At 55.1% G+C, this 18,747-nt stretch overlaps 1 protein-coding gene across 4 annotated transcripts; it reads left to right on the top strand.

The window, feature by feature from the left end:
• Positions 1-72: 72 nt before the first annotated feature.
• Positions 73-17,720, top strand: LOC119237696 (uncharacterized). 4 transcript variants are annotated; one of them, XR_008553028.1, is made up of 4 exons: positions 73-494; positions 5,699-5,840; positions 16,836-17,007; positions 17,369-17,720. XR_008553028.1 is itself a non-coding variant. In XM_054698415.1 (4 exons), the coding sequence occupies exons 1-4, from the start codon at positions 325-327 to the stop codon at positions 17,449-17,451; spliced, it is 486 nt and encodes a 161-aa protein (XP_054554390.1). In that variant the 5' UTR covers positions 73-324; the 3' UTR covers positions 17,452-17,720. The 4 variants fall into 4 exon arrangements, 3 of the variants coding, with proteins under 3 accessions (XP_054554390.1, XP_054554389.1, XP_037357542.1); XM_054698415.1 differs by having other exon boundaries at positions 5,699-5,788; positions 16,836-16,978; XM_054698414.1 differs by having other exon boundaries at positions 5,699-5,788.
• Positions 17,721-18,747: the final 1,027 nt, after the last annotated feature.

The raw sequence follows: 18,747 nt of genomic DNA, 5'->3' as shown, positions 1-18,747 counted from the left end.
GGAGCAACACGTGACCCCCAGTGGGCCAATCAGAGAGGCTCTCTCTGTGGAATTTGAACGGAGAGACCCAGAGCCTCCAGGATGGGGTGAACTTCTCCCTGTTCTTCAGATCTTCTCCTGGCTGTGTCCCTGGAGCCCAAAGGCACCCCTGAGTCTTTGCTGAATGGACGTAGAAGAGTGCAAGTCCACAGACACCCTGCTGGGACCTGGCTTCTCAGGCTCAGGGAATTTCGACTTGGTTGGAAGTTAGAATTACCCGGTGTCCAGCCAGGTCCCAGAGGCTCCCAAGCACCCCAGTAATCTCAGCGCCCCCAGGTGGGGCTCATGTGCGACCAGCACAGGTCCAGCTCCCTTTCATGTTCTACTGTTACGGAGCAGCCGGACATCCTTCTCCCCCTAACACTACCAGATGCCTTAGGTTCCTTCCCACAGAGTGACCCCCTTTCTGAGAAAGTTCCAGAAGCCATCTTGCACCTGCCTCCCCCGGTGATCAGGTCAGTTTTTGCCTATTTGCTTGTAAACCGAGTAATGACGGTGGTTGTTCATATTTGATGAGCCTTGGAGCAGGGATGAGATTAGGGTGAGGGTGGAAAATATAACGGGGCACCAAAAACTCGGTTGTCCAGATAAATTGCATCCCTCCCCATTCACTCCCTCATCCAGCCAGCCAGCCAGCCAGCCATCCAAACATCCATCCATCCATCCATCCATCCATCCATCCATCCATCCATCCATGTTTTTAGAGATCTAATTGGCTTTATTAAATAATTCACGAATCAGGCAGCATCCGGTCTAGCTTGTAGAAAGACATTGTCAATATAGTATTTTAATGCAATGTTTTCAAAAATCAAAAATTATGGAAAAATATCCATGGTTAGAAAACCAAATACTTTACAAAGAGCCCATCCTTGTGCAGCCAAAGGCAAAGGAACAAATCATCATCTGGATCTGTCTTTACTCATCTTGATCCTGTGGCCTTAGCAGCACCCCAGCCTCCATCTTAAACTCTTTGTTTGACCTTATTCTAGCTGTAGCCAAGTGGTGCTGGCCCTGGGCTGCGTTTCACACACCCCCCCCCCACCCCAGGTGCCTGGACAACTCCAGTAGCCTGTACCTGGTCTCCCTGCCCTAGTGGACCCCATAGTCTGTTCTCCAGCCAGAGCCAGAAAGATTTTTTTCAGTGAAAACCAAATCTCATCAACTTTCCCATTCAGACCCCACTAATGGAACCTTCACACTCAGCAATAGGACTTATGGTTTCCAGCACCTGACACATTGTGGTCCCATTTTTCCAGCTGCTTCTTCCTCCACTCTGCTGCCTCCTGTGGTTTCCTTACTGGAACACCCCTCCCCCCTCAGGGCCTTTGCACTGACTTTGACCTCTACTAGAACATTCTACCCTGGGCTTTTCCTGCTTCATTCCATCTTCACTTCACTCCTCAGCGAGACCTCCCCTTGGTCCCATCGGGACACGTGCCTTCTGGTTTATTCTCAACATGATATCGTCATGACCTGGACTCTTCTGATTTGTAAATCTGTTTGTTTCATGATGGGTAAAAGTTTTTCTATTCCAGAAGGGAAGATCCATGAGGAAAGGGACCTGTTCTGTTCCCCACAAGGGAGCCTGTTCTGGAGCCCTTGTGCCCAGCCCAGATTCTACGTATTTTCAGAGTGAAGGCGTGAGGTCCATCTTTGCGATGAAGAAACTGATCCCTAACGAACCCGAAAGTTCAGAAGGAGTTCCTGGTGAACTCTAACTGGTGACCTCTCTCCTCGCACCCCTTGTTACCAGTCGATCATTGGGATTTTCTATCTGAAGATTCCTGACCCCCATCATTTCAGCTCCCGCACCCTTAAATCTGGCTCTGATTACGAGCCGTTGCCACCCACCCGCAGACTAACAAACGTGGAACAGCTGTGCCAGGAAATCGCCTCCAACTCGACCCTGATGCGGCAAGGGTGTCTTTAGTTAACGTAAATAGGCTTTTAACATTCATTTTTTTCTCTTTGTGCAAAATACCTATCATTAATTCTGACTTGTGAGATCAAACGGTTAACAACGTGTTGATCCTCGCTTACTTTCAAGTGATGTATTGTATCGTTTAGGAGAGTTATTGGGGGGGGGGGTGGTACTTTCTTTGACAAACACATCCAAGAGCGGCTGACCAGCGTCCCGGGGAAGGAAGTAATTAACAGCTCCGCTCCGGGGCTCTGAGCGGCCTTGCATCATTCCTCCGCCTTCTCCCGAACACTGCCTTTTTCTTTTGCATTCTGTTTGTTTGGTTTTTTCCCCCAACCAAAGGAAATGAGCTTCTCCAATCCATCACTCCACAGCATCAGAGGGAGATGGGAATAAGCAGACTTCCCTGAGCACCATGTGCGTTTCCCCTCCCTCCTGGGGGACAGGAGCTCTGCAGGGTTGTTTTGTGAATGGACTTTCTCCTGTTGGGCACCTTTCTCTCTCCCCAGGGAGGACCCCATAGCTTTTCAGTGCTTTGTACCCCAAATACCAACAGTTTCAAAACAAGAGCACATACTCAAAACCTCCAGGGTCCAGATGAGCATGTAAGTCAGTGACATCCACTGGGTATAAGACACGAGGGAGGCATGAGGACTGTGGCAAAATGCTGAGCCCGTGCCAGCCAGAAGGGGCCGCCACTGCCCAGCGCACACAATAGGCATTTGGGGACCATTTTTCAAGAGCCTGAAAATTGTGTGTGTGCGTGTGTGTGTGCGTGTGTGTGTGTGAGAGAGAGACAGACAGACAGACAGACAGAAACAAGAGAGAGAGAAAGCGAGAGAAGACTATAAAAATACAACATGGGCCAAGCAAAAATAAAGATTTAAAGGTACCACATTTGGGGGCCTCCCTGGTGGCGCAAGGGGTTAGGATGCAACCTATGAAGCTGTCCGCAGTCACTGCAGCACGAGTTCAGTCCCCAGCCAGGGAGCTACCCACATGGCACGGCAGACCTCTCCTGACTCGCCTGCTGCTCCCCTCAGCAGTGTATTTCAGTCATCCTGCCTGCTCTGGAACAGGGCTTCTCAGCCTCTGCATGATGGTACCACGTTTCAAACCCTGCTTTCTGACTGAGCTTCTCGAACTAGAGTTTGTTTGGTCTCAGGGCACAAATCAGTGGGTGGAGGAATGAGACATGCCTCAGCGGAGATGAGGTACGGCCCCTAGGAAGTTCAGTTTTATTAGAAGTTTTTCTCGGGGGTGGGGTAGATTTTGTGGAGTTGCACTGATAGACAATCAAGGTTTTTTTAAAAAATATTAAAGGCTTTTTTTATATTAAACAAAGATACAGTCTACAGCAGAGCATAAGAAACAAATCTTCCTAAAAACCAGGACTGGAAAGGAATTTCACTTTTGCTGCAGGAAGATCTGGCGAGCTCCCTTCTGCTGGGAGCATTTTGGTGGAAATGTTAAGGAACTCCAGGGGCTTGGTCCTCGGCGTGGGGAGTGCGTACAATTGCACCTACCTGACGGGGTCGTTTTTTGAGGAACCAACAAGAAAACTTGACAAGTTTCTGACCTGCCCAACGCATCCCCCTTTCTTCCAGCCCCCTCCTGTCTGCCCTGTGGGCGAAGGGGATCCCCTTTCTTCAGTGACCCTGTGCTCCTGAGAGCAGGAGCCGGGCAGGCCGGGCTCCCCGAGCTTCCTTGGACCTGACCGTGGGGCTCTTAGGCCGCCTCCGAACACACAGGCACATGCCGTGGTTTTCCGTCTCCACCGCTTATTTCTTGGATTCTTGAACATTCTCTTCTCCTTCCAGCCCTTACCATTTTCATTTCCTCTGGGCTGTCGAGCCACGAATTGGCCGCAACTGCCTGGGCTCCTTCCCACGCTAGGTGTGTGCTGACACACAGTAGGAGCGCGTGGAAATTTGGTGGCGAGAAAGCGTGCCAAGTACCCCACACAGGCCATCTGCTTTTGTGAAAATCATTTCTGGCAGAATTCTGATGAGATTCGAGTTTGTTGAGTGATTTATGGAGCTGTTAAACATACCCTAAATCAGTCCTGCTCTTTTTTTTTTTAAGGGTGGGGGTGGAGCTGTGACATCCTTAAGGGAAAACCCAGTGTCTGAGCTAAAATGTGCCACCTGGGGCCTGGCTGTGCCCAGAAAACAGCCACAGCAGTAACGTGAGCCTGGCCCGTCAATTTGAGTACGATCATTTTAATGTTCCCCAAATCTTGCAAAATGTGTATCCAATTAACCACGACTGAAGGGCCTTATTTATAAAATAATACTTTTGTGGTCAGGTTGCACTTTTTCCGTTCCTTTCTGCTGCACGGGCTCAAGTTGCAGATTCTGCTTGTGATGAAGGGAGACAAACATCGGGTCTCTGCTGGCACCCACCGTGCAGATTTCCATGAAGAGCGAAAACCCGAAGACGTCTCCTCTCAGCCTCTCCCGAGGAGCAAGGAGGCCAGGGCGGCCTGGAAGTGGAGCCGGGGGAGGGGAGGCCACGCGAGCGTACGAGCCAGGGTCGTTTTTCTTGGCCGGGACTGGGGACAAGTGCCGGGCTGTCCGGCAGGGCCCTGACACGGGCCTGGCCCCACGGAGGGGGCGTCTGGAGAACTCTGTGGTATATGGGGAAGGCCTCGCGGGCCCCTCCAGGGGTTGGCTTCCTTCTGTGAAGTCGCTTGTGTTCCTGCTCGTGTGGGCGCATCCTTCTCCGCTGTCCAGGGGCCGTGGTGGAAGCCGTGGGGCGGGGGGGTTGGTGAGGACTGGGGACAGATCGGTGCAGACCTGACCGGCGTCTTCTTCAAAGCCCCGGAAAATAAATATCTTCAGCTCCTTGGGCCAGACCCTCTGGCGTGAGTCCACCCTCTCCCTGGACGTATGTAAATAAATGGGTGTGGCCGTTCCCACAAAATTTGATTTACACAAACGGCCGGGGGGTGGGATGTGGCTCGCGGGCCCCGACTTGCCAACCCGTTTGGCCCAGTGGGAATGCAGCCACACAGAACTGAAGCAAGCTGCCCGCTCCCCCGGGAACAAAATGCTGTCTGTCTCGGGCGGGGGTTTCCATCTGCGGTCTGTGGCGCGCAGGGAAGGTAACTCTCATTGAATTTAATTTCTCTTTCAAGTCCCTTGTGGCAGGTGGCAGACACCAGATGTTAGACATCTGGGCTCCTGCTCCCCTGGAGCATCGCTTAGGCGCCCCACGGAGCCCCAGACAGGCCTGTACCACATGTACCGCATGCACAGAAGCAAGTCACAGGGCCAAGCCCACGGTTACCAGGGTGGGGAGGGGTTTTCTGCCCGTAGTGCCAAGGGAAGGGGCTCGACTATTGCTCGACAATAATCCAGACAATCACAATCATCATGCATATCTGTGAGGAAAACTTGCATCAGCTAAGAACAGGAGACTCAGTGAGGCTTAAGTAATGGGGGGCTGGTATCCCACTAATGAATCTGGATCCAGACAGATGGCTCCAGGATGGGTTTGGTGCCATTGGCACTGACCTCCTGGTGGGCTCCTCTAGACCTGCCATTCCAGAGCCTGGCACTGCCTCGTGGTGACAAAATGGCTGCCAAGCTCCAAGTCCAGCATACTTACATGACAGCATTCCAAGCAGGAGAACGAGGTAGGATCTTCCCCCACTCCTGCTCTTGTCAGGGAGAAAGTCTGCCCTTGATGCCATGCGGGTTTGACTCCTCTGTTTCTTGATCTCCTCTGGTCCAGGTCCTTATGCACAGCCCCGAGCAACGAATCTTTGGAAGTGAGGAAGAAGCCCTGGAGGATGGCATCCTGGCATCTGGGGAGCGCTGGCAGGTGCTGGCACTGAAGCTTTGGGGTCAGTGCTCAAGAAGGCCAAGAGGACAGGGTAGGCCCCTGAGCATTTGCTAGCCCCCTCCTCACTGCTCCCTCCAGCGCCTCCCTGGGACTCGAAACAAGGCCCTTCCCAGGTCACTGAGTATACTTTCTGAACATCCATCTTCCACTGCAGAGCCCGGCTGGTCGCAGCTGCCATGGCCTTGGAACCAGCACTGCTTTCTCCCTGGTAGACAGGGGAGCAGGGATTTGCAATAGTTGCTTTTTGGGACATAGTAGCCCACAACTTCTTGGAACTACCTTCTCTCTCCAGGCCCCAGATGAGAGCGCTGCACCCACACCCTGCCTCGAGCTCGGGCCCCTCCAGTGAAACCTGGATGCACACAGGCTGCTGGGGTGGAGGGGTGCAGGGGGCAGAGGCCTTGCGGGTGGGAAGCAGCAGGCAGATCCTTAACGGGAAGGGCTGTGTTCCGCTCGAGGACACCGTGTCTCCGGTGGAAGGGAGGCGTCGCAGATCCCCAGACGCGGTGCAGCGCCTTTGCTTGCTTTCCCGTGGGAGTCAGGCTGACCCCATAAAACACACAGTTTATCTTCAGGGCGTGAAATGCATTTGACTCTCGGGGGAGGACGAAATCTGTGAGGGGGAATGTTAACACCTGTGGGGCCGCAGGTGACACGAGCCCTGCTTTGGGCCGTGTTGTTACGAATCCTCTGACGTGGGGATGTGGAGGTGACATCTCCCCGTAAAAGCAGATCCGGCCTGTGGAACCTTCCAGCACCACCTCCCTGGCCTTGCTCTGGCCACCTCCCCCCACAGCCTGGCAGAGTAAGTCTCCTTACAGTGCCACCTGCGAGGTGACTCGTGTCACCCAGATGCATGGGCCCCAGCAGGCTGCCTGGGTGTCCCAAGCCAGGGGAGACCATTACTTTTCGAGCCTTTACTACATGCTGACCTCTGGCAAGCTGGGGGCAGAGAGAAGCACCCTCCGTGTCACACAGGGACGGCCAGGGACAAAGCAGGAAGAGCAGATGGGCGGGAATGGGACTCGCGGGATGGTGCGGGCTGTGCCGCAAGGAGTGGAGCAGCGGGGCCAGCCTCCCGGGAGGGCAGGCCTTCCTGCAAGGTGCTTGGAGGAAGCACCCACTTGGCGGCGGCTGCCCTCGGGAGCTGGGTGAGCCGGGCATCTTGGAGGGCCTGAGAAGAGCAAGGAGGCCATGAGGCCGTGGGCAGGGAGGACATGAAGTAAAGTCAAGTGGTGAGCAAGAGACAGGCCACGGGAAGCCTTGAATTCCCATGGGGAGGCCCACTCTGAGCAGACTGCCCCTGAAGACGTGGCCGTGCCGTGCCTGGTCCCCAGTATTCGCTCACATGCTTCGTCCCCAACATTTGTTCGCACTCTGACTCGCCAGGCGCTTGCTGGGCAGCTGCTGCCCCAGGTGCTCATTGGCTGCAGAGACAGAGAAAGCACATGACCAAGAAAGACCCTGCTGACACGGAGCGAATGTTCTGGAACAGGGTTTCTCAGCCTCTGCATGATGGACACTGGGCTGGGTGATCCCTGTGGCGCCTGTCCTCTGCATGGAGGGCTGCGTCGCCGCCCCCCTGGACTCATCCCACTAGATGCAGGAGCACCCACCCTGAGCTGTGGCATGGCCCGTGTCCAGCCAGCTGGCCTGTGTCCGGGTGCGATGGGCCCCACTGGGAAGCTCTGCTCTGGGTCCTGCTGGCCTGTCTCATGCTTGAAAAGTCCTGAAGCTGCTGGAAGAAGATGTGCCTGCAGAAGGTTGTGGGGGAGAGGCGTCCTGGTGTGACGAGTGGGGAACAAGCACAGTGGGGTGGACACAGGGCTCCAGGGTGATGTGGCGGCCCCAGGGGCTCTGAGCTAGGATGCCCCCACCGAGCTCCCCACCTTGAGCCAGGCACCCAGCCTCTCAGCCCCTGTTCACCTGTTTTGAAAAACATGACTGGCCCCACAGAGGGTCAGCTGAGAGCCATGGCACCGACTTCCCAGGCAGGGGCCGGAAGGCAGACCCTGAACAGCGGGGACCATCCCTGCGAGGGGCAGGACAAGCACTGCAAAGCCTTTCATGTGGCAGCAAACTGTTGGTGGACAGCCCAGGCAATTTCAGGGCTCCCGGGGACCATCCCAGCCTCTAACTACATCCCTAGAGTTCCTGCAGTGGGGGATGATGAGCTTTTTCAACATTAAAGCGAAATTCATGTAACAAAACATTAAAACGTGCCGCTCAGGGACACACTGAGCACATTCTCCAAGCTGGGCCAGCCTTGCTCTGGATCCCAACGTCGTCAAAGCCCCAGCAGATAGCGGCCGGCCCCTGCCCCTGCTGTCACTGCAGGGTTACCGCCTCTGGACACGCGCGTAAGTGGAATCACGGCTTCCGAGACCGTCTGTGTGCTGCTTTCACTCAGCATCGCGTTTTCCAGCTTGAGCTTCGATTTACAGCGCAGGTGCTCCTGGGAATGGTAAGCTCGCGGCACGGCAGGTACTTTCTCCAAAGCGGGTCTTATGTTCCTGACAGTGATGGGGCTGCTGAGTCCTCCCACGTGGAGCACCTCTCCCCCAGCTGGAGCTGCCCAGTGTCAGTGGATTGAAAGAGTCCCTGTGCAATTCCGAGGGTGTCGCGGGCTGAGAGCCTCCGTAGGCTGTTATGTTTTGTGCTTCCTTGTCCGTTTTAACTTTTAGATCTGCTGAGTGATACAGCTTTAATAGTCATATAATATTTGCATAACTGTGATAACTGACCCCGCCTGCATATTATAGATGAAGACATGGTGGGTGAAAGGCCCAGAGAGCCGCTCGTGGTTTTTGAGGGGCAAGTTAGGACCAGAACCATCTCTGTCTGGCCTCGAAGACCTGAAGAGGGGCGACGGCAAGGCGGGGAGAGGAGACAGCGGGCACGGAGACCACGCTCCATGCTCTTCACACCCTTCTGAGCTTAGGCTGCCAGAAGACCCTTGGCTCGCTGGATGCAGGATGGTGGGATGGACTTCCATGCCGGCACCTGGAACCTTCCAGGGCACATCTGCCCTCACACCCTCTCTGGGCACACGGGCTGGAACCCCAGGGGGCCTGAAGTGAAGGTCCTAGAGACCTGATTGGCCCTTGGAGGAAAGTCCCTCCCCTTTCGAAGGCTATGATGCAAACAAGGAAAGAAAATAAACTTTTACCGTGTGTATTACGTTCCTGTAACAAATTACCTGAAACTCCATGGCCTAAAACAACACGTTTGTCATTGCACCGTTCCGGAGGTCAGACGTCCTGAGGTCATGGTGTTGGATGGTCTGCTGCCATCTGGACGCTCTGGGAAGAATGTGTTTCCTTGTTTTTGCTGGTTTCAGAGGCTGCCTGTAGCCTGGCTCCTCCCTCCAGCTGCAAAGCCAGGTGAGCAGCCCTGTAGATTGTAGATGCTGGCTCCTCACTGGCCCCGCCACCCCCTGCCTTGTCGTGTCTCCTTCCCTCCCTCTGACCTCCTACTTCTCTCCTATGAGGACCCTCGGCCTCCAGATAATTCAGGAGAATCTTCTCATCTCAACATCTTTAATTAAGTTGCACCTACAAAGTTCCTGTTGCCTTGCATGAAATCTGACTCACAGGTTCCAAAAATGAGGATGAGGGACCCTTCTTCAATCTGCCATGCTGTCACTGTGGTTTGGGGGTTACTCCTACTGGTGCCCAAGGGGGAGGGGTGACTCCTGAGATCAAGCAGGCTCCAATCCAAATATGAATCAAGAAGAATTGAAACTGACCTCCTGTGAAGGACAGAGATTCTTTTTGAGTGTGGGATGGCCTGTTAGGACCTGCTTTTAGGAAAACTCCAGCTGCTAACCCAGATGCTCATGGTAAAAGGAAGACTAAGAAGTCAGGAAGACTACTCTCTCATTCTCACTCAGCTCCCTAAAGACTCAGGCACTTTGCTTTCTCTGGGGAGTCTCACCCCCTTCATAAAATGAAGGGCTTCACCAAGTTCAGAATCAGAGAACATAGCACACAGGCTTCCCTGGCCCCTTCTGTGCCCACAGCAGACATGACCAATCAATTACAGCACATCATTTCTCTCGTTGACTCCAGCTTCAGGCTCACACACTTGCTGCACCTGGGCAGCTGTGGCCAGCCAGGGGCAGTTGGCCCCCAAGGCGAGCCCCAGGGGAATGAGGAGGCCTGGGTGCCCTCGAATCACTGTTTAATTTTTGCATTCTGTAAATGATGATTGTGTGAGTGATCTAATCCTAACAGGAGAGAGGTGAGCAGGTTGCGGAATTTCAGAAGGTTTCTCCTGACAGAGCTGCTCAGCTTCCAGAAGGTCCCAGGCAGCTTTACCTTGGGAGTGGGGCCCACCCACTTGTAGGCAGCTTCTAAATTACATGTTCAAATTTCCCTTCCTCCGGCCTGGGATGGGGGAGGGCTATTCACTTTACAACTGTGGAACACAAATAATATTTCTCTTGGAGAATTTTCTTATTGCCAAGGCCATTTCCCTGAGATCCAAGAGGTCAAAGGTATTGCAGGGTGTTGTCAAGTTGTATTTCTTAAAACCCGCAGAGCTGCTTAATATTTACTCATGCCCAAACACTCGGACTTTTATTCTTACTGATCTCCAGCAGCCCCTCCCCACCCTCGCGGCCCCTCGACCACCTTACACCACCACCCCCACTCTTGAGGCCCCTGTTTCTTCTTGATCACCCTGTCAGCTGTGTTCCCAGACTAGGGATGGGCTTTTTCTTCTCTGGCAGGACTGCTGATCTGTGTGAAGACTGGTCTTTTTCATATCTCTGTGTGTGGTGTTTAAACAAGTTCTGCTGATCGTTTTCTGCATGTGCTACAATCATTGGCATGTTTTACAGAGTGCTCATCTCTGCATTGCTAGGATTTGTTTGAATGTTAGATTTTCAAAAACAGTGTTTGCCAACCATCAGACCCTCCTTATGTAATTGGCATTTATGAAGCCTAATTAAGTGAAATTATACCGTAGCGGTTAGTACAGCTACAGGCTCTGGGGTGGGCGTCAGTTGAGTGACCTTGGGCAAGTGATTTAATCTGTCTGAGCCTCAATTTCATCCAAAAATGAGGATAATAATAGTACCTATTTGTGGGGAAATCTGCTAATTATCTCTCACTGTGCTTTTCCCCTACTGCCTTGCAAGAAAAACTCTGACTCTAACTGGACCAGGTAGAATAAAAACTGTATTTTGCAACTTTCCTTGCCCTTAAATCATATGACTACAGGTGCACTTGTGCACCTTCTAGAAGCATTCTTAGGGAAAGATTGTGCCCTTTACTTCTTCCTTTTTGCTGACTGGAATTTTATGTAATGGCTGGATCTCCAGCAGCCGTCTTGCTCTGTGAGGGTGACCTGGGGAAATGGAGGCCATGCATGGTAGAAGAAGAGGAATTCCTTGCCTTGCATTGCTTATCTCTGAATTTTAAAAATTTTCTTCAAGCTGCTTATAATTTGGTTTCCTCTCGATCATAGTATAAAGTTGATCCAAACTGATACATTTATGGAAAAGGTTATTGTGAAGATTAAATGGGTGAAGAGACAAGTTAGCAACTTTAAAATGCTTACCAAATGGAGGACAGTGTCAGTCCTCAAGATATGGTGGCTATTAGTTTCCCTATTCTTTTAAGCAAAAATAGGGTCATGTTTGAGTTGTTACATTTATCATAAGAAAAACTCAAGCTGACCTACATATTAGAAGTGAGTGTGTGAAGTTCCAGACAGGCTGTGACCCTAGGCCCCATGCTGTGAACCCCGTGATCCTGGTAGGGTTGCCAAATAAAAAATACCCAGTAGGATTTGAACTTTGGATCAGCAACAAATAATGTTTACAGATGGATATGCCCCCAAGTATTGCACAGGGCATATTCACACTGAAAAGTTATCGCCATTGTTCTGAAACTCACATTTAACAAGGCACCTGGATTCGTGTTAGATAGACCTGGCAACCCTAGAGCCACCCCTCGCAAGCTGGACGAGGGTTATTGCAGAGGGAGGTCCCAAGATGAGTCAGGTCAGAGCGAGGGAAGTTCTCTGGGGGTGCTTCAGGGTAAACATGGGCTGGAGACATTGGGCGGTGGTGCCGTCACAACAAGGTCCTCCACTAGCCTTTCAGGAGCTCTGGAGTTGGGGCCCCCTGTGGAGTGACCATGAGCATGGGGCAGTGGTCTTGGGCTTTTATACTTTCTCACTGGCCAGTTGTTGAATGTGGACAACCATGAAGGACCTGACCTTGGGGGTCTGGCTGTCAGGGGCTAAGGATGATTCTGGGAGAGGGAGTCAGCTAAGGATTGTCAGCCATTGGTACCCTCATAGCCCTCAAGGTGGGATCCCAGTGGCCCATCATGACTTCCACGCCAGGGCTACATGGCTACCTCAAAGGAAGCTGCTAGAGGCGTGGCTGAGAAGGCTTTGTGCCCTTCCTAGTCCCCCTGACCCCCGGCCCACCGCAGGGATTGCAGCTCTGCTGGAGAAGGCCGAACTAGTAGACCCTCTCTTCCTCAGAGCTCAGAGGGAGAACATGCAAAAGGCAGGAGTCCATGGCTGGCTCATGATAATGGCCCTTTCGCGCAGCTCAGGACAAGTCATTACCCAGGGGAAACATTACTAGGACTCTTGGGTTGTCGAGAATCCTGAATCAGCTGCTTACTCCTTCATGCCTGGCTCCTAAGATTGTTTTCTGTCTTCACTTCCCTGACTCTTCGGACCCCACTGTAACCTGAATGCCCCTCTGCATCACATGTCCTAAAAGGAATCAACAGTGTAACCCTCCTGAAAGCTGGGACTCCTTGCGGCCCGGTCTTGGAGCAGAATCTCACATAAGGAAGCACAATGCAGGGGCCAGAAATTCTTAAGCAGGAACGTTGACATCTCTAGAACAACAGAGGAGCCACATCACACCCATAACCTCATTTCTCCAATTCTCTATCCCCACATCCTCAAGCAACCCCCATCCCCCTCTCTCCATCTGGAGTCTCTCACCCCACCCCACCCCCAAGCATGTCCCCCATGCTCCTCTTTCTCGGGTTCTCATTACGCAGATGGACGGCCTTTCTGGGTGGGGGGTGGGTCCTTTCTGACCCTGTCTCTTGCTCTACTCTTCCGTTTTTCATACCCAAGCGTTGGGCAGATACATCATCTTGAATTAACCTGGGACAGTGGTACAGCTGAGGTAGAACTATTTCCACATAAATCAATCTTACTGGCATGATGGTAATGCTTTTTGTGAGTCCTCCCATTTATTGAGCACATACTCTATGGCAGGCACTGACCTCCCACGTGATCCTCACATCCAGTCCCTGGTGTGTAGCCAGTAGCTGGATTGGAACCAGGAATAGGACCCCGCAGGACCCCTATGCCATCTGCCCCGGCCCTGCCCCCAGGATGAGTTTGAAGGTGATTCTGAAAGCCTGTTCAGTCTTCCTGTGCCCCATCTTTTTCTTCTGTCTTGCCATGAAACCCCAAATAAACAACAAAAGCAAACGCAAAGAGTCCCCCTCACCCCCTCAGTAAGAATAATGCAGGCAGACCCAGGTCTTTGTTTCATTCAGCACTGGCTGATGTTGGTTTTTTATTTTCCTCCTCAAGTTTATAAGGAGACATTGACTGGGATGAGTTAGTCGAAGCACCGCTGTACAAGTCTCTAGAAAGAGCCCACTTGGGCACATCAGATACCCTGGCCAGGTGCTGCCCAGCAGTTCCAGGGCCTGTGCCTGTCTTTGGGCACCAATGCAGCACCCACCTTCCCCTCCCATTTCCCCATCTCTGGCCCTATCAGCCCCCCCAACTCCAGATCCTTCTCCCCAAGTTCTGCAGAGCTCTTGCCAGCAGACAGAGGCTCTCGGAACCCACAGTCCTGCACGGAGTTGGCGCCCTCCCACCCCCACCTTAGCAGCCGCAGGAGCCACAAGGCCTGACACCTGAGCTCAGGGAGTGCTCATGCTCTCTGGTTTCTCACGGGCCCCATCACAGCTTCCCTCTAGTTTCCGCTGCCTGGCCTTCCCAGGCCTCCCCCAGTGAACCGTGTGCGTCAGGGTGCAGGCGCCCACCTCCCCCAGGCAGTGATGGAGGCCAGCTTGGGGGGGCTGGGGCTGCATGCATCCTCCCGGGGCCATATCACATTTGCATCCTGACGGCAGGTGCTGGGGGTCAGGGAGGTGCTGTGGGTCAGGGAGGCGCTGGGGGTCAGGGAAGTGAGGGGGCAGGAGGTTTGCTTTGGAAGATACTGTTTACACATAGTGTCTGAAGAGGGCCTGGAAGGGAGCCCTAAACCCAGGAGGCTGGAACGTGCCTTCAGGGCTGCCTGCATCCGAGTTTCTCCTCCCAAGATCAGGCAGCAGCAGACCCTGCCACATGGGCTTCCCGGCTGAGAGTGACAGAAGCCCCGAGTCTCCTCGGCTAGGCCAGAAGGCAGGAATCAGTTTGCACTCCTGGGCTGACCCTGGCCTTCCAGTGGGCCTCATAAGGAAAGAGCAACTGGGTAAAGAAAACCCTGGAAATTAGGGCCCGGCACACAAAGATGGAGGCAAGAGGCCATTCATGTGGCTGCGCCCAGATAGATCTGGGGTCCAGCAGCAGGGGAACCCTGGACCCCTCGAGTGGAGTTTCCATTCTCTAAAGGTTTTTCTAGATAGGGAGCAGGACCGTCTGCAGGAGCGGCGCAGTCCGGCCCTCGAAGTCCATCCTGTCAGTGACCTTGTGCAAGTGCAGGCCCTGGTCAGGGGGTCACAGACCTTTCAGTTGGGTGGGGGTGGGGTCTTCATCTGGGGACCACATCTCAGGAAGAGCGGGGTTGTGGGGACGAGGAACGGGTGACGTGGGTGAGCAACCAGGCTGATCTGTACTCTAGTCGGGGGGCACCGCCTGGGGCTTCTCCTGGCCCACACCCTGTGGGGAGGGTCCTTCCCATGGTGGGCTCCCCAGCCGCAGGACCAGAGCTGGGCCTGCACCCACTGTCTCGGTTGGATGGGGGCGCCTCTGAGCCATCTCTCCCGGGCACCCAGTGAGCTCTCCATGTGTCTTTCCTGCCCACGTGCCCCAGCCAGGCAGTGGTACCTACAAGTGACGGGAGAGCAGCCGGCCCCACGCGAGCCTCCGTGGGCTCCCTGAAGTCCAGCTGAGTGGCCGGACTCTCCCGCCCGCGGCACTTGCTTCCCGTTCTCAGCATTTTCCTCCTCCTTCAGAGGGCCTCGGTCTGTTTCCCAAACGGCCGCCCTATGGCTGCCCCCGTGGGCTCCGTGGGGACTGGGAGGGGACCTGAGGTCACGGGGCAGGGCCAGCCCCAGTGTTGGAGGCCTCACCCCAAAGCCTCTCCAGAGGCCATGCCGGGCCTTTGTCAGCCTCACACACTCATTAAACTGGGTTGAACTTAAGGTCAGATTACATTGCCAATCTAGAAGGATCCTTACTGGTACGGCCCACCCAAGATCCGCTCTGAAAGGGCTGTGGGGCTTCCTGGCCATTTCCACGGCGGCTCTTATGATTTGATGGGGGAATGCTTTGGAGCCGGGCCCAGGAGCCCTCTGGCTTCCTGCTTGATTGGCAGCACCCTGGTCTCAGCCCTGGGGGTGCAGGAGGCAGCAGGGACCTATGATGCTTTCTCGGCTCTAATGGGGTGGGTTTGCCCAGCAAAGGTGACCTGGGCTGGGAGATGAAAGAGAAGGTGGTGGTGGTGGCAAGAGATTGAGTCAAGACGACATTGCCAGAGCACCTGGATCAAGCCGTACCTGAATCAGCAAACTTCCCAGCTCTTCAACTGCCCAGGAAGCCCCCCTTGTCCTCTCCTAACCCAGTGCAGGTGGGGTTTTCTGTCACTTGCGGTCCGGAAAGTCCTCATTCCTATAAAACATAGCGGCCATGCGACAGGAACTGGGGCCCGTTAGGCTTAAGCCCCTCCTTGGTTGCATAGTTGAAGAAACAAGAGCCCAGAAACGCCCTGACACGTGCGTGAAGCTGCACAGCACGTTGGCCAGGTCAGGACTGGACCTGAGAAAGGGACCCGTTTCTCCTCCCTGTGGTGAGGGGGGCCCGTGGGCCTCCTTCCCAGCCCCAGTGTCCTTTCCACCAATGCCCATGACCCTGGGGACCAAGGGGAAACAGCCCGTGGGTTCCGGAGGCCGCACGTTGAGCCCTGGCCCACGCACGTCCGAGTCCCACACGAGGGCATTCTGGCGCTGAGCCCCCGAGGGGGGCTGGAGACGCAGGTGACCGCGCCCCCGAGGGCGTCCTGCACCGGCTTTTAGTGGCCGCGGCGGGTCTGCCTCCGTCAGCCGGGCGGGTCTGCTCTTCTGCAAACTCACGTAACCCCAGGCCACTCAGGCGGCCGCTCGACTCACGTGCACGGAGCAGCCACGTCACGCCAGCACCGTGCTGGGCAGGGGTCTCGGGGTGGGAGCCCCCGCCCTTTTGGTGCCAACAGCAAGTGGCCTCTCTGGGTCTTTGTGCGGATTAGGCCAGAAAACTGGAAACCACTGAGTTTGGGGTCCAGGATGACCTGACATTTTAACGGGGGCAGTGACACCATGGCAGGCATTTGTCAAAACACTGACCCGATGTGTCCTGTGTAAGTCCTAGTTTAGTAAAGAAAGGGTACTTAAGTTCATAAAAATATTAAAGAATATTCTTCCTGCAATAGCAGCTAGGGGAGAAAAGGTTTTTCTGCAGGAGAACAGCTTTGCATGCAATGAGAAACAGTCATTAAAACACAGAGGCGGTGTCAATGCTCGCCCAGGGCTGAGGACCAAGGGCAGGCCGGACCAGCGTTGTTCTCAGCGCTTCCACCGGGCTGGGTCTGCAGCTGTTCGGGATTATCTGTGTCATGACTCCCTTCCCTGGGCTGAGGTCACTGAGGAGTGACCGTAACTTGGAGCCCACGCCCATGAGCTTCAAAAGGCAGCTGACAAATGGAGGGTCCCACCATTACGACCAAGCAGGTCATCGGCACCTGCACCTACCGGGTCTCTTGGCAGACGCAGGAGGCAAGGAGCAGGGGCTCCCACCCCTGCCTGCTGACACACGCCCTCTCTTGCAGCATCCAGAAGCATCCAGAACCTGCCCTGGAACAGCAGCCTAGGAAGGCAGGGACCAAGACGGGAGCTTCCCAGCGCTGTAATTGTTCCTCAGTTGACCTGAATCCTTGCACAGGCCAGGGGCGACGTGCAGAGAGGGAGAGAAGTAAGAACAAAACCTGGGAGATCCAGCAGGTAAAGAGGAGAGGGGAGCATCAGGGAGGCCCCTCTGGGGACGTTCTCGAGCATGAGCTGGAAGGAACGGAGGCAGGGAGATGGATATTTGGGGAAGCAAAATCCGGAGTGGAGGGAGCAGAGTGGCTGTGCAAAGGCCCTGAGGCAGGAACACAGGTCTGGGCGCTTGGCTCTGGGTAAGGTGGGGAGCTGCGCCTTGACGGGCAGGAGCGCAGTGGTCAGCGCCCGGGCCCCGGGGTGGGGGCGGGCAGGGCAGGGCAGGGCGGCTGTCAGCAGGGGCCGTCTCCAGGCGCGGGCTGGTTTCTGAGCAGAAGCTTCAGCCTGCAGAGTCCCCACGCGTCCCCCGCCTCTCCCCGCCCAGGGCTGGGTCCCAAGGACTGGCTGGGTCCTGAGGACGGGCTTCCTCTCTCCAACGACAATAACCCCTGGGAAGCCGACAAGTGAGAAGCGGCCTTTCCTCTGCGCCAGGACCCACGTATGTCCGCGCGTATCTCTGAGGGGATCGCCTGCCCGGGAAACCCGAGACCAGGACATTTCAGTGTCAGCGCGAGATGCGTCCATATTTGCCAACAAGTGGGGAAAAAAGCTGTTCCGTAGGATCCCGGGTTTGCACGGCGCGGCCTCCGCGGTGTCGCCTTCCCCCCTTGTCTCCCCGGCAATCATCTTAAATTCTACTCAAAACAAAGCACTCCCTGTTGGCAGTTAGTCCTCAAAGGGAGAGCTTTGTCCCAGACTAAAAACCTTCATTCACCGGCTGGCAGGGCCGGCCGCCCCGCCCCGGCCCCAGCGGAGCCTGCCTGTGAGAGCGCAGGTCGCTCCGTTGCCCCCTCGGCGAGGAGGCCCAGGTCACGGCGTCTGTGGGCAGGTGCTGACCGGGATGGGGGGTGACAGCAGCGAGGGCGGGTGGGCCGCTTCCTCGCGTGCCGAGAGGAGATTCTGGAAGAAAGGAGGCCAGGACGGTGGGGCCCAGGGCTGGGCCAGCGCCCTCCTGGCTCGGCGCACGCAGGACTGGACTCGCCCTTGCGTCGTTTTCAGCGCCACATGACAAGTGGCCCCGGCGCGCGGCTTCAGACACCCCCACCGCGCCCCTCGTTCCTGTGGGATGGAGGTTGAGCTGCGTGGCGCTGGCTTCTCGTCCTGCGTGGCAGGCATGTGCAAGGGGCATGTGGCTGTGTGAGTGCAAGGGAGTGTGCACCCATCCCTGTGTCGTGTGTGAGTGTGTGTGCACGCCAATGCTGTGATGCTGTGTGTGTGTACACAGGTGTGAGTGTGCGCGCGCACCTGTGCTGGGATGCTGTGTGACTGTGTGTGCATGCCTCTGCTGAGATGTGCGTGTGTGCACGCCTGCGCTGGGATGCTGTATGCGTGTGTACGTGTGTACATGTGTGTGCACACCTGTGCCGTGATGCTGTGTGTGTGTGTACATGTGTATATGCCTGTGCTGTGATGCTGTGTGCGTGTGTACACGGTGTGGATCACAGCCCCGGCAGAGGGATGAGCGTGCGCACATGCCCTCCGGTGGCCGGTCAGGGTGTTGTCTCGCCCCGTCCCAGGAAACCCGTGGGCAACAGCGCCTGGTCCTGGCGGTCTTTGTTTGCGGGACCCTTGGGGCAGCGTCAACCCAGCTGGTAACAGTCAAACAACAGGAGAGACCGTTCACTGAGCGAGCCTTTAGGTGCACCCCCATTATTTGAGCACCCACTAAGTGTGAGGCTCTGCGGCCCCTATTGGAAAAGCAGC

This window comes from Talpa occidentalis, unplaced genomic scaffold (genome assembly GCF_014898055.3).
Source record: "Talpa occidentalis isolate TD23 unplaced genomic scaffold, MPIMG_talOcc4v2.1 talOcc4.10, whole genome shotgun sequence".
NCBI classification, from domain to species: Eukaryota; Metazoa; Chordata; class Mammalia; order Eulipotyphla; family Talpidae; genus Talpa; species Talpa occidentalis.
This window is presented reverse-complemented; position numbering and strand designations above follow the sequence as displayed.

What these genes read in the sequence shown, in the direction of transcription:
- LOC119237696 (XM_054698414.1), top strand. Translation starts at nt 325, where the DNA reads ATGTGCGACCAGCACAGGTCCAGCTCCCTTTCATGTTCTACTGTTACG. An exon ending in CTGCCTCCCCCGGTGATCAG is followed by an intron (nt 495 to 5,698) that starts GTCAGTTTTTGC and finishes CCTCTGGTCCAG; the next exon opens with GTCCTTATGCACAGCCCCGA. An exon ending in CATCTGGGGAGCGCTGGCAG is followed by an intron (nt 5,789 to 16,835) that starts GTGCTGGCACTG and finishes CCTCTCTTGCAG; the next exon opens with CATCCAGAAGCATCCAGAAC.